The following is a 15,791-nucleotide window of genomic DNA, read 5'->3' on the forward strand; positions in this document are numbered from 1 at the left end:
GGGCGGCCAGGATGTTTGGGTTTGTGGTGATGTTGGGAGTAGGATTAAGGTTTTTCAAGAAAGATTGAGAGGCAAGGCTGGAAGTGAGAAATTCCTGGAAGGTTTGGAGAGGGTGATTTTGAGGAAGAGGAGGTGGGTCCCGCTGTGATGGAGGACGGAACTGTTGCAGGCAGGGTTCAATTTGGATAGTGTCTTGGGGAGTTGGATCATTAGGAGTGGGATCAGGATTGTTTTTCTTCGTGGCAAAGTGATATTTCCAGCAGAGACTACGAGTGTAGGACAGTAAATCCTTGACAAGGGCAGTTTGGTTGAACCTGGGAGTGGGGCTGAAGGTGAGGCCTTTGGATAGGACAGAGGTTTCGGATTGGGAGAGGGGTTTGGAGGAAAGGTTAACTACTGAATTGGGGTGTTGTGGTTCCAGATTGTGTTGACTAGAATTTTGAGGTGTTGGGGGGAGTGGAGCTGGAAGTGGGAGATTGAGTAGATGGGAGAGACTGGGTCTGTGTGCAATGAGAGGAGGTTGAGGTTTGTTGGAAAGGTTGTGGAGGGTGAGTGAGTTGCCTTTCCGGAGGTGGGAAACCAGGAGATTGGATAGTTTTTTGAGGTGGAGGGTGGCATGTTGTTCTAATTTGCGGTTGGCCTGTAGGAGGATGCTATGTACAGCCGGTGTGGATGCGGGAGAGGAAAGATTGAGGACTTTGATTTGGGATAGGAGTTGACGGGTGTGTTCATTGGCCGAGTCGATGTATAGGTGAAGGATTAGGCGGGTGAGGGCTATGGATTGTGCTGTTTGGAACTGGTATAAGGACTGATGGAAAGAAGGATTGCAGCCAGAGATGGGAACTTTAAGTGTGAGGCCTTTGGGAGTAATGCCAAATGTCAGACAAGCCTGAGTAAATAAAATATGGGAGCGTAATCTGGCTAGGGTGAAGGCATGTTTGCGGAGGGAATGTAAATAAAATTTAATGGGGTCGTTGTAGGGATGTTGTCACAAACCCAAACATCCTGGCCGCCCCATTGTAGCTGGTTACCAAGCCCCCACAGAACGTATCTCTGCCTACGTAGATCAACACCTTCAACCCATTACATGCAGTCTCCCATCCTTCATCAAAGACACCAACCACTTTCTCGAACGCCTGGAATCCGTACCCAGTCTGTTACCCCCAGAAACCATACTGGTAACCATTGATGCCACTTCCCTATACACAAATATCCCGCACGTCCAGGGCCTCGCTGCAATGGAGCACTTCCTTTCACGCCGATCACCTGCCACCCTACCTAAAACCTCTTTCCTCGTCACCTTAGCCAGCTTCATCCTGACCCACAACTTCTTCACTTTTGAAGGCCAGACATACCAACAATTAAAGGGAACAGCCATGGGTACCAGGATGGCCCCCTCGTATGCCAACCTATTTATGGGTCGCTTAGAGGAAGCCTTCTTGGTTACCCAAGCCTGCCAACCCAAAGTTTGGTACAGATTTATTGATGACATCTTCATGATCTGGACTCACAGTGAAGAACAACTCCAGAATTTCCTCTCCAACCTCAACTCCTTTGGTTCCATCAGATTCACCTGGTCCTACTCCAAATCCCATGCCACTTTCCTAGATGTTGACCTCCATCTGTCCAATGGCCAGCTGCACACATCCGTCCACATCAAACCCACCAACAAGCAACAGTACCTCCATTATGACAGCTGCCACCCATTCCATATCAAACGGTCCCTTCCCTACAGCCTAGGCCTTCGTGGCAAACGAATCTGCTCCAGTCCTGAATCCCTCGACCATTACACCAACATCCTGAAAACAGCTTTCGCATCCCGCAACTACCCTCCCAACCTGGTACAGAAGCAGATAACCAGAGCCACTTCCTCATCCCCTCAAACCCAGAACCTCTCACAGAAGAACCCCAAAAGTGCCCCACTTGTAACAGAATACTTCCCGGGACTGGATCAGACCTTGAATGTGGCTCTCCAGCAGGGATACGACTTCCTAAAATCCTGCCCCGAAATGAGATCCATCCTTCATGAAATCCTCCCCACTCCACCAAGAGTGTCTTTCCGCCGTCCACCTAACCTTCGTAACCTCTTGGTTCATCCCTATGAAATCCCCAAACCACCTCCCCTACACTCTGGCTCCTACCCTTGCAACCGCCCCCGGTGTAAAACCTGTCCTATGCACCCTCCCACCACCACCTACTCCAGTCCTGTAACCCGGAAGGTGTACAAAATCAAAGGGAGAGCCACATGTGAAAGCACCCACGTGATTTACCAACTGACCTGCCTGCACTGTGATGCTTTCTATGTGGGAATGACCAGCAACAAACTGTCCATTCGCATGAATGGACACAGGCAGACAGTGTTTGTTGGTAATGAGGATCACCCTGTGGCTAAACATGCCTTGATGCACGGCCAGCACATCTTGGCACAGTGTTACACCGTCCGAGTTATCTGGATACTTCCCACCAACACCAACCTATCCGAGCTCCGGAGATGGGAACTCGCCCTTCAGTATATCCTCTCTTCTCGATATCCGCCAGTCCTCAACCTCCGCTAATTTCAAGTTGCCGCCGCTCATACCTCACCTGTCTTTCAACAACTTCTTTGCCTCTGTACTTCCGCCTCGACTGACATCTCTGCCCTTAACTCTTTGCCTTTAAATATGTCTGCTTGTGTCTGTGTATGTGCGGATGGATATGTGTGTGTGTGTGTGTGTGTGCGAGTGTACACCTGTCCTTTTTTTCCCCTAAGGGAAGTCTTTCCGCTCCCGGGATTGGAATGACTCCTTACCCTCTCCCTTAAAACCCACACCCTTTCATTTTTCCCTCTCCTTCCTTCCTTCCTGACGAAGCAACTGCCAGTTGCGAAAGCTCGTAATTCTGTGTGTGTGTTTGTGTGTTTTGTTCATGTGCCTGTCTGCCGGCGCTTTCCCGCTTGGTAAGTCTTGGAATCTTTATTTTTAATATATTTTTCCCATGTGGAAGTTTCTTTCTATTTTATTTGTATATGATGTGGTATATTTCAAGCTAAAATGTATAAAAAGTAATTACTTTGTTACAGTTGATATCTACTAACTCTGTATGTACAGTTAAAATTACTTTTCTTTTGGTAACATTTAAAATTACAACACATTTGACACACTTAAAATTTCTATTATTAATTGTATAATCTGACAATATTTATTAAATTTACTTCTGGATTCATTAATAAAATAATGATATAAATTGGTGAAGATTCATTTGCCAACAAAATTTGTAAACTCTTTGGAATATTGTTAGTGCTGCAGAATGAGGTAGTAGTGAGCAAGCCACTGATACGATTGTATGTGTTTTTATGTATGGCAATAACGATGTAATTTGTGGCGGTATAGAAGTAGAAATTGTAAAGGTGGTGTGATACAGAAGAGTGTGACATATTAAAAAAGAAAACAAAAGAGAAATTTGGAGCAGGCTTGCCTAAACACTATCATGTTATTTGCATCCTATAATGTCAAAAATTTCAGCCTCAAGAATCAAGTGTTAACTCCTCTCTAAGCTTATGAAACGAGTCACTTATGAAAAGAGTGAAAATCACCTGGCGATTTGATGGAGGATAAGATCACAAACTAATGTATTCAGAAGAATAATCTGTATGATGTCCTGAAACTGTGTTACTTCTGGGGATTGTATTTGATTATTTGATGCTGAATAATAATAATAATAATAATAATAATAATAATAATAATAATAATAATTTTGAGTGGCTTGTGATTTTGTAATCTTCTTCTTCTTTTCTTCTTCTTCTTCTTCTTCTTCTTCTTCTTCTTATTATTATTATTATTATTACAGACTTATTTCACTCCTTCCATCACTTTTCGGGGTTTTTTGAGAAGGTAGCCTGCGATACAATGTTGACTCATTTATCTGAGCAGAACTTGTTAAATTCCTCTCAGTTTGGGTTTTGTTAGAGATTCTCCACAGAGAAAGCAGTAAAAGACCTCGCAGATGAAATTCTGGCAGAGCTTGTAATGTTAACAGTGGTATCAGTCAGTCCAGTTTGTGTTTTGTGACATAGAGCATAGGTCGGTTCATTTGTGGTTGGTTCTGTCTATCCAAGTTAGTGTTGTAGTCATATGGATTTCAATCCAATTTTAATTTTTCGTTTAATTTTATCCAAAAACTCGTAAGCTAAATAAAGTAATTTTCTGTACATCAAATATTTAATTAGAGCTTTTGCAATTATTAAACTGAAACTTAAAAAAAAATTACCATTGCTAAAAGTATCAAATCAAAGTCTACAAATAAAAACTAAAATTTTTCTTGGAAAATGAAACAGATTAATGAACTGTTTTGCTAAAAGATAAATCTGAATTGTAATAATAGTCAATGCATTTTGTAGATTAATTTTGATGTTAAACATTCAGTTATTGCCTACTATCTATGGTTTTCATGCTACAAAAATTTTGAAAAATGTTTCATTTTTTAAGTTAGATTTTGGAGAGAGTTTATGGAGAGAGATAGCTATATGTGACAGCTTTTGGAGAGCAGATGTAATTGGAGAATGGTCATTGAATCATAAGTACAATGTTCAATTTTCAGGAATAACAAGATGTCTTTTGTCAAAAATGTGTTTGAAGGAAATTATTGTTTTAAAATACCAACAACCAGATAATCATACTTAATAATGGATTACAAGGAGTGTGGAAAATTACAATGAAACTCAAGCAATGAAAACTGTACTGGGTGAATGAAAAGTATAAGTATATTTTTCTATTGTACTCTCATCTTCTTCAATTAATTTGTTTTACTTAATGTTATTTCTTTGAATACAGCAGTAATTTTGGATACTAAGCATCTGATTCTAAAACTGGGAAATCGTAAGCTAAACAAGAAAAATTATCCTGGTAGTATATTTCGTAAACCTGCAAAGGTCTTTGTATGGGTCATAAAATTGTACCTGGTACACTAAAGTGCTAAAAGATTAATGACACCCATCTCGTATAATCAGAGTCTTATTTTCATAACTGAAAACAAAGTGTTTCATTGACAGGCTGTGTCATAGGCCTGAAAAAGGATTAAATGGGAGAACATAACCCATAGTGTCCCACGAGAATCAGTACTGGGCTCATTCTTGTTCTTAACCCACATAAAAGACCTTCCAATGATCTGCAACTGTAATGTTGCTACTGATATAAGCATGTTAAATAAGGGCACAAAGTCAACCTGATCTGCTATATCTACATCTACTTGTATACTCTGCAAACCACCATGAAATGTATGGCAGAGAGTAGCTCTCATTGTACCACTAATTAGTGTTCATTCACATATGGAGTGTGGGAAGAACGAATGTTTGAATACCTCTGTGTATATAGTAATTATCCTAATCTTATCCTTGATCCCTTTGTGAGTGATACTTAGGTGATTGTAGTGTATTCCTAGCATTATCATTTAAAGCTGGTTCTTGAAACTTTGTTAAAAGACTTTCTTGGGTAGTTTACCTCTATCTTCAAGAGTCCTCCAGTTCAGTTCCTTCAGTATTTCTGTGACATTATCCCAAGGATTAAACAAACCTGTGACAATTTGTGCTGTCCATCTCTGTATATGTCCAATGTTCTCTGTTAATTCTATTTGATACATGCCCCACACACTTCAGCAATATTCTAGAATGGGCGACATTAATGATTTGTAAGCAATCTCTTTTGTAGACTGATTACACTTCCACAGTATTCTATAAATACACCAAAGTCAACCAGCCACTTTACCGACAACTGAGCCTATCTGATCATTCCATTTCATATCCCTAAAAAGTGTTACATCCAGGTATTTATATGAGTTGGCTGATTCCAATATTGAATCACTGATATTACAGTCATAGGATACTATGTTTTTCCATTTTGCGAAGTGCACAATTTTACATTTCTGAACATCTGAAGTAACTTGCCAATCTGTGCACCACTTTGAAAATTTTATCAAGATCTGACTGAATATTTATGCAGCTTCTCTCAGACAGTACTTCATCATAAATAACTGCATCATCTGCAAAAAGTCTGAGGTTACTATTAATACTGTCTGCAGGGCCATTGAAACACAACATGAACAGCAAGGGTTGCAACACACTTACCTTGGGCACACCTAAAGTTATTTCTACATCTGACAATGACTATCCATCCAAGATAATATGCTGCATCCTCCCCACCAAAAAGTCCTCAATCCAGTCACAAATTGCAGTTGATACCGCATATCGTCAAATTTTTGACAATAAGTGTAGATCTGGTATATTTTGAAAGTCAAGAAATACTACATCTACCTGACTGTCAGTACGTCATGCGAGAAAAGTTTGAGTTGGGCTTCACATGATCAATGTTTTCCAAAATCATGTTGATTGGTGTTGAGGAGGTCATTCTACTCAAGATGCCTCATTATGTTTGAGCTCAAAATATGTTCTATGATCCTACAACAAATTGATGTCAAGAATACTGGATGGTAGTTTTGTTGATCACTTGTAGACAGGTATGACCTCTGTCTTTTTTCCCCAAGAACTGGGTATAGTTTTTTGTTCAAGAAATCTACAATAGGTTATTGTTAGAAGAGAGGGTAACTCAGCCACAAATTCAGTATAGAATCTGATAAGGATTCGATTGGGTGCTGGAGCTTTGTTCAGTTTTAATGACTTCAGTTGCTTCTCAGCACTACTGACACTAATATTTATTTCAGTCATCTTTCATTCATCATGGGGCAGTTCTCCTGGGGTTTCCTATGTAAAGAAACGTTTGAAAATGAAGTTAAGCATTTCAGATTTTGCTTTGCTAACCTCAATTTCAGTTCCTGTCTAATTTGTGAGGACTGGACACTATGTTTGGTGCCACTAACAGCCTTTACATACAACCAGAATTTCTTAATCCAGGATGGAATGTAACAATACCAGAGAAGGAAAGTTGCTATTCACACACACACACACACACACACACACACACACACACACACACACACACACACACACACACTCACTCAGAGACACACACTCTCAGAGAGCTGAGACCACACTGCGAACAGCAGCACAAGTGCGTGATGGGAGTAGCGACTGGGTGGGGGTAAGGAGGAATCTGGGAATCTGGGGCGGGGAGGGGGAGGGATAGTATGGTGGGAGTGGCGGACAGTCAAGTGTTGCAGTTTAGATGGAGGGCAGGAGAGGTGTGGAGGGGGGAGGGGGTAAGTAGCGGAAAGGAGAGAAAATAAAAGACTGCGTGTGGTGGTGAAATAACGGCTGTGTAGTGCTGGAATGGGAACAGGGAGGGGTATGGATGGGTGAGGACAGTGACTAACGAATGTTGAGGCCAGGAGGGTTATGGGAACATAGGATGTATTGCAGGGAAAGTTACCACCTGTGCAATTCAGAAAAGCTGGTATTGGTGGGAAGGGTCCACACGGCACAGGCTGTGAAGCAGTCCTTAAGATGAGGGATATCATGTTTGGCAGCATGTTCAGCAACAGGGTGGTCCACTTGTTTCTTGGCCACAGTTTGTCGGTGGCTGTTCATGCAGACAGACAGCTTGTTGGTTGTCATGCCTACATAGAATGCAGCACAGAGGTTGCAGCTTAGCTTGTAAATCACATGACTGGTTTCACAGATAGCCCTGCCTTTGATGGGATACGTAATGTTAGTGACCGGACTGGAATATGTGGTGGTAGGAGTATGTATGGGACAGGTCTTGCATCTAGGTCTATTACAGAGGTATGAGCCATGAGGTAAGGGACTGGGAGCAGGGGTTGTGTAAGGATGGACGAGTATATTGAAAAGTGTTCGGTGGACAGTGGAATACCACGGTAGGAGGGGTGGGGAGGATAGTGGGCAGCTAATAGCTAAATGTGCTTCATTCAGCATCTCTCTGTCTACAGCCCTACGCTTGGTTTTACACCTATTATGCAGTAATCTCTGTTTCTTTAGAAGCTTCCTTATCATGACTTCGAGATTTCCTCCCATTATGAAGTGTTCCGCCAGGTATATATCTGTCCTATGCATGGTCAACTATTCTTTCAAACTTGAGACATAGTTCCTCTGCATTCTCCTGACCTGTGCTGAAAGTTGTTCCTCATTGAGATACGACACTACCAAATGTTTATTTACTTTCCTGAAAATATAGAGCTTTCTGCTTGTTTTAGTTGTTCTTTGTACTTTGGTAATCATTGCTGTCACAACTGTGTCATTGTCGTTGATGTATCAGTTTTGATGTGGGCATCCTCAAAGAGGCCAGGTATACTTGTTGCCTTTAGATCTAATATGTTGTTATTGTTGTGGTCTTCAGTCCTGAGACTGGTTTGATGCAGCTCTACCTGCTACTCTATCCTGTGCAAGCCTCTTCATCTCACAGTACCTACTGCAGCCTACATTCTTTTGATACTGTTTAGTGTATTCATCTCTTGGTCTCCCTCTATGATTTTTACCCTCCATGCTGCCCTCCAGTAATCTAATGTATCCCAATATATCTAATATATCCCCATCATAAGTGTGGTTTCTAACTATCTACTCTACATAGTTTTCAGAGAAGGCATTTAGTGAAGTTCCACAGGGTGTCTTATTACACCTGCCACTTATAAAATTAAAGTCTCCACAGATGATTGCAGTGTGGTTGGACAGTTTATGTACAAGTAAACTAAGGTTTCCTCTAAAGTTTTAGGTTACATCAGGAGACAACTCTGGTCGGCAATAGAAGGATCCAATTATCATTTTAGGCCCACCCCTGATACTGTGTCTTGGCCAAACAGTCTTATATGCAGCTCCAATTTCTATCTTACTGGATATGAATTTCTTATTTATGATATTGCTATCCTCAGTTAAAGTGAAGAAGAATTACAGGACCTATTACATGGAATGAATACAGTGGAACCTTGCTTGAGGAGCACATCCCATAACATGCAATTTGCATAACAAGCAAAAGAAATTGTAAAAAAAAAATGTCTTGCTTGAGTGATGTTTCCCATGATGAGTAACGACGATTTAGAGTAACATCACCAACCATTCATACATGGCAGGAGAAAGCTTCAACAATAAGAACATATTTCATTGTGAGCAGAGGCATATGACAATGCCTTTAGTACATACTGCAATCTTGGTTTAGCACTTTTGCCGATACCATCTTAGAGCAGCTTGTGATTACATGTTTTTTCTAAATCTGTGTCCACACAGTGTATTTTTTGTATACAATTTTTAATAACCTTTCTCGAAATGTCACTGGAGATAAAACCACAAGGAAACAGCCCTAAGAGAAACAAAATGACCTTATAAGTGAAACTTAAAATCACTGAAAAACATGAACATGGTGTTAGTGTTGCTGATTTAGCATGCACATACAATTGATCTACATTTGCAGATTAAGGAGACAGATACTTCAAAGGCAGTGACAAGAGTCTCTAAACAATGGTTTTGTATTCTGGATAATTTTGAAAGGTTGTTTCTTATATGGATAAATGAAAAGCAATTGCAAGGTGACACTATTAATGAGAACATCATTTATGAGAAAGCAAGAATGGTTTTTGCTGATCTTGTTAGGAAGACACCAAGATCATCAGTAGCTGAAGAAGTGTGTAAGGGAAGCTGTGGGTGATTCAAGAAGTTTAAGAGATGCACCAGCATCCACAGCATAGTGAGGCACAGTGAAGCAGACAACTTCAACATACAGGCAGCAGAGAACTTCATCAGCAACTTCCAGATGCTCATAGATTCTGAGCGTTATCTGCTGCAACAGGTTTTTAATTGTAAAGAGAAGGGTCTATTCTGGAAAAAGACACCAAAGTGTACCTTTATAACATAAGAGGAGAATGCATTGCCTGGTCACAAGCCAACGAAAGATTGTCTCGCACTGCTATTCTGTGCCAGTACAAGCAGTGATTTGAAAATCAAACCATTGCTTGTTTACCATTCAGAAGCTACATGAGCCTTCAAGAAGTGTAAAATCCAGAAGAGTAGGTTAAATGTGATATGGAGATCCAACAACAAAGCTTGGATGACACATGATCTTTTTTGTGCTTGGATCACTGAGGTGTTTGGTCGTCCGGAGAAAAAAAGTATTTGCTTGAGATGAATCTGCCACTCCATGTCTTGCTTGTAATAGAAAATGCACCTGCCCATTCTCCAGGCTTACCAGACCACCTCCTTGAAGAATTTCACTTCATCAAGGTTCAATTTTTGCCTCCCAAAACCAATCACTCCAGACTATACCAGCAGACTATGTCTAACTTTAAGAATCTCTACACTAAAGCACTCTTCAAGCATTGCTTTGAGTTTACGGAAGCTACCAATCTCACAGAGAGTTTTGGAAATATCACTTCATCATTGCTGCCTGCATCAAGATGATCAAAAAGGCATGGGAAGTGGTTACCAAGAGAACTCTCACTTCTGCTTGGAAGAAGCTTTGGCTGGAGTGCATTCTCGAATGTGACTCTGAGGCATTTGAGTAAGTATCTGGAGAGCCTGTAGTCAATGAGATTGGATATTTGGCCAAGAGCATGGAACTAGAAGTAGTCAATGATGATATCAATGAGCTTGAAGAAGATCACAGGCAAGAAATGACCACCAAAGAGCTTATGGAGTTTCAATGTGCTTTGCAGCAGAAAATTGTGGAGAGGAGTTCTTCAGAGGAGGAGGAGGCAGTAACAGCAAAGCAGCAATCTTCTGCCTCAATATGAGATACCTTGAAAGCATGGGAATTGGTTGCATTGTACATTAAAAATCATCAACCTAATGAAGCAGTGGCTATGTGCACTATGAATTTATTGGATGATTGTGCTGTGTTGCATTTTTGCCAAGAGTTGAAGTGTCAGCAGAAACAAATGAGTATAGATAACTTCCTAGTATAGAAGAGTTAGTTATGTTTCATGAATAATAACATACATATTACTGTATGTATAATTTTCTTTGAATAACTGGCATGAATAAGATAACACTTTTAGTCCTTTTCTTGCATTGAATGCATTATCATATTTTACATTAATTTATATGGGATAAATTGTTTCACTTAACAAGTGTTTTGCACTATGTGTAAGATTCTGGAATGAATTAGGCTCACTATGAAAGGTCTAATGAGTACAGAATATGGATTGAGAGTAAATTGAAGAAAGACAGAAGTAATGAAGAGTATCAGAAATGATATTAGTGATAAACTTAGCATTAAAACTGGTGACCAGAATAAGTTAAGGTATTCTTCTACATTGGAAGTAAAGTAGCACACAATAGACAATGAAAAGTGGACTTTAGAAGTAGACTATCATGTGTAAAGAGGGAATTTCCTGGCCAAAAGAATTCAACTAGTATCAAACTGAGGAAGAAATTTCAGAGAAATTGTGATTAGAGCTCTGAATTGCATGGCACTGAATCATAGTCTGGGAGAAAACTGGATAAGAAGAGAATTCAAGCATTTGAGATGTGCTATAGAAACATGTCAAAAATTAGGTGAACTGATAAGATCATGAAGGAAGGGGTTCTCTGCAGAATTAGCAAAGAGGGGATTACAAGAGAAACACTAATAAGACGAAGGGACAGGATATAGGGCATGCATTAAGACGTCAGGGAATATCTTCCAAGGTATTAGAGGGAGCTGTGGAGTGTAAAAACTGTAGGGGGAGACAAAGATGGGAATACATCTAACAAATAAATGAGGGCATATGATGCTAGCACTAATCTGAGATGACGCGAACAACTTAAGAGAGGAATTAATGGTGGGCAAAGTGGTCAGAAGACTGATGCCTAAATAAAATACATAAAAAATAAGGAGCACTGTTATTTCATCTCCTACCAAGAAAGTCCGTATTATAATTCTATAGTATTATATTCCGCTTTAGGAATGTCTCTAATGATGTGGAAGTAATCAAACTGTTATGTTTGGAACTGGAGACATCAGTTTGTGAATGAATGTGTGGGATGAATTGCTATACGAATGGGTACTTACATGTGTGTTGTAGCAACACCAAATTTTGAGAAGTGTAACTTTTAACTGTAACCTCACATTATACTAGAATAATGTGAAAGCTTTTCTATAAATATGAACAGATGTGGTCGAGTGGTTCAAACATTTAGCCAGTCAATGATCACTGACACAGCATAAGTAAATAAATAAGGATGGAAAGAATAGATGAATTAGAGCACTAGAATTGAATTAACAGGCTTGATTTGTTTGTTCTAATGTTCCAAAGTTGGCCACTATTTACGACATATCTTTGTGAAATTTTGGGTGCCATTTGTTAGCCAACAACAGAAATACGTATAGCAGTAACCTAAATACTTAAAGAATGATTACTGCGTGTCACTTGAAAATGCAACATCTTCTTCAAGTGGTTTTCACAGTAATGTGTTTTCTTATTCAGGCATATTGCGCTTTATTGATGAATACCACCATCACTGCTTGTAATTTTTGTGTTTTCTAATCTTTCGCTTACATCTAGATCTGAAGTCCCAAAGATGGATTGGGTTTCCTAAGCTTTATTTATTAAATAATATATAATTCTAAGGACAGAGTCAACACAGAGTGATAATTTATCCAGAAAATAGTAAGTGGTATCTGTCAAGGTGGATGTTAAATGCTATATATGCAATCAGTTCATAGCAGCCTGTTTTAGCATTTTAATAATCTTAATGAAAAGTTACTAATAGGACAGTAACCCTTACTCCATAGTTAATAGGTTGGATAATAATAGTGCATGGTCCATAACTTTGTAATATAGTAGTGAAGCAACCTGAAAGAGATTTATCCGTATGATCAAGTGAAATACAAACGGAAGGTCAAAGAGATTCAGTATAGTATGACAACCATCACAACTGCAGTATGAAATCACATGACATTGGTGATCAATATATCACAAAGAGAAAATATTTAATGACTGTACAATACATTCTATCCACTTCTGTTGCTCCTCCAATTTCCTCAACATTTAATTCAAATGTCTCTGGTAGTATCCATCTACTTCCTCAGCCTCTTGTTTCTGATTTCCTCCTTCTTCATCAGTTGCTTTTAAATCCACCGATACTTCCATTCTTTTCTTGCTCTTTAATTTTCATTTGATTCAGTATCAAAGTTCTCTGCATCACAATATGACTTTGTCAGTGACGTATAGTTTGTTGTAAGTGATATTTTATTTAGTTATTAGCTTTTCATTAACCTTGCTTTTAATAGAGTGGGTGCTGTGTTGCATTTATTCTATATAAGCACATTCTGCTACACTCTGGGACATGAGGAACCTCTCTTAATCTAGCATTAGGCATGACTTAGCATTGGTCTTACCTGGTTACTGTGCTTTCACATATCTTGTGCTTGCATATCTTTTGAAGAGGCTATATGAGTTAATGTCTAATAATACCATTTGCTTTTAAATGACGCTGTTTCTATCAGAGAATATAATTACCCATTTGGTCTTAACCTATTCTGAAAAATTTTTAATGCCACTAAAATTCAAACTAGTTGCAATATGAATAATCTTAAAAATATGTATCTTAACACTACTTCTGGTTAATGACTACAGTTTTCAAGGCATGCTTAATATTTGAAATAAATCAATGGAAGCAGACACCTGTTACATACCTTGTTCACGTATCTTTCCAGGTAAGGCTGAAAATTTTAGCCTATTTCTTGCTGTGCTAACTCGGGTATGTGCTCTGTGACCTGTATGTTTCTGGCAGTGGGTGGAGCTCCTGGTGGTGCTTGTCACGTCACCTGGTCTACATTGCACTTCAGATGCTGAGACAGCTTCTTCACTTGACTCTTGTTCCTCACTGCTGCTGCTGGTATCACTGGGAAATGAGCTCACTGAACTGTCCACATTTGGCTCTACACTTGACAGACTATCGTAACGCTTCAAACTGTCATTTCTGGTGAGCAATTCATCACTTTCTTTTCCACTCTGGGAAGTTAAATTTTCCTGCTGATTATCTGTGCCTGACAGTAAGGGAGAAAATATTGGAGGGAGCTTAAAAAATTCTATACTGGCAGCTCCAGATGATGAATTTGTTGTCTGAGAAAACTCTGAATCCTGTGAACAGGTTTTACGTGAAAATCTTTGTCTCCTTATTTCGGCTGCAGAAAGTGGATGAGCATGAACATTGTGGTTGACACTCTGGAAGTAAGAGCTGTTAGAGGATGATCCCACACTGATGCCTGAATCACTCTGGACACAGCGTTCATGTGTTACATCATTTTCTGTTTCAAACCTTAAGTCTCTTAAAGAACCACACAAACTGTTGGTCCCAGGCATGATTCTAGTCTGTGAGCGCAATAACTCCCAGTTTGTTCTGGCATTTGATATCACCTGTTCCCGCTTAATTTCTGCATCTATTTCAGTGGTTTTAGTTGTTTCCAACATATCTGAAGCTTCTTTATTCTTTCTCCAGGACATTGCAGCTTTCCTAACAGATTCAGTTACTTCCATATGACTAAGAAATTTTAAGGTTGGCAGGTAGGACACTAAAAATGAGACACAATCACCTCCGAGAGCAACAGGATTTCCATCAATTGTCACTTCCTCAAGCTCTGTAGCTCTGACAACGCTATTCATATCTTCAACCCTGTTGTAAAACAATCAATGAGTAAATATCTTTCTGATTAAACAAAGCAAAAAATAAGGAATAAAATCAAACAAAAAATACATGTTCAAAAATGAAATATTTCATTACAAAAATGAATATTTACATCAATTAGAGCCAGTTTGGCACAATTGGAACTGTAAACATCGCTAAAACTTGTGAGTGCTGTTAAATTTGGGTATTTAAAAAGCTACTGTAAATGTGATAGTTAATTAGAAGTTCAGTTATTGTACATTTGTAGCTTAAGAAATATTACCATATTATAAATCAGAGAGAAAAGTCAGAGTTCTAAGGACAATAAAGCTAAGTACTCATTTCAATATTGTCGTACACAGTAGTCAGTATTCTGTAATGCACTATTTATATAGAACAGTTATGATCTTTTCATTAGTTTAGGCAATAAAAATAACAAATTAAACTTTACAAAAATGATTTCTTCTCTTTACTATTGCATAGGGAATGTGGCTAAACTTGATCTCTGTCTCTTTAACACTGGTAGTAAAATCATGGGCACAAAACACTATCATTCTCAGAAAAAAATTTGTAATGTAACATTGAGCTAATTGAATAACTTTTGTATCTCACCTACATGGCATTCTTGCATAAATTAATTACTGGCATTAGAAAGATGCATGTGAAAGGATGCATGTGAACACAAAAATGATCTACTGATGCACTGGAATATTGACAGTTTAGGCAACAGAACTAACAAACCTTAAATACACTAAAACAAATGAGCCTAAAAGTTTTGCTTTCAGAGTATGTGAACTATGCTCTAGACTGAACGCTGAAAGGCATAATCAGTCTTAAATGATGATGATGATGATGAGTATGTAAATATACCAAAATAATCTGCATAAATGAACACTGGTTAACAGAAGATTGTATTCAAGTTTTACACAGTATTACTAATTTTAAGGTAGCTAACAGCTCCTGTAGGAGGAAAAAAATCTTGTGGAAACTCCTTCACTGTTTTGGTCCTTTACTAAGTTTATTTATTTATTTATTCATTTTTAATTATTTATTTAGTGGCCATTTTATCAAGTTCATGATATTGGACTTGTCCAAGTAGAAAACAGTATAAAATTTTACATAGTTATATTCATGTATAAAATGAAGTCACATATAACTAGTAATATTGTCAATAAAATAGAAAGAAACTTCCACATGGGAAAAATACATTAAAAACAAAGATTCCAAGACTTACCAAGCAGGAAAGCGCTGGTAGATAGGCACAATGAATAAAACA

General features: G+C 38.8%; 1 protein-coding gene across 2 annotated transcripts in view; it reads right to left on the minus strand.

The window, feature by feature from the left end:
* LOC126266747 (leucine-rich repeat-containing protein 49) overlaps positions 1-15,791 on the minus strand; it is a 173,136-nt gene that overhangs the window by 61,762 nt on the left and 95,583 nt on the right. For both annotated transcript variants that reach the window (XM_049971250.1, XM_049971249.1), the window contains exon 5: positions 13,545-14,524. In XM_049971250.1, the coding sequence (XP_049827207.1) occupies positions 13,545-14,524 (980 nt within the window). The remainder of the gene's footprint in view (positions 1-13,544; positions 14,525-15,791) is intronic.

This window comes from Schistocerca gregaria, chromosome 4 (genome assembly GCF_023897955.1).
Source record: "Schistocerca gregaria isolate iqSchGreg1 chromosome 4, iqSchGreg1.2, whole genome shotgun sequence".
Lineage (NCBI taxonomy): Eukaryota > Metazoa > Arthropoda > Insecta > Orthoptera > Acrididae > Schistocerca > Schistocerca gregaria.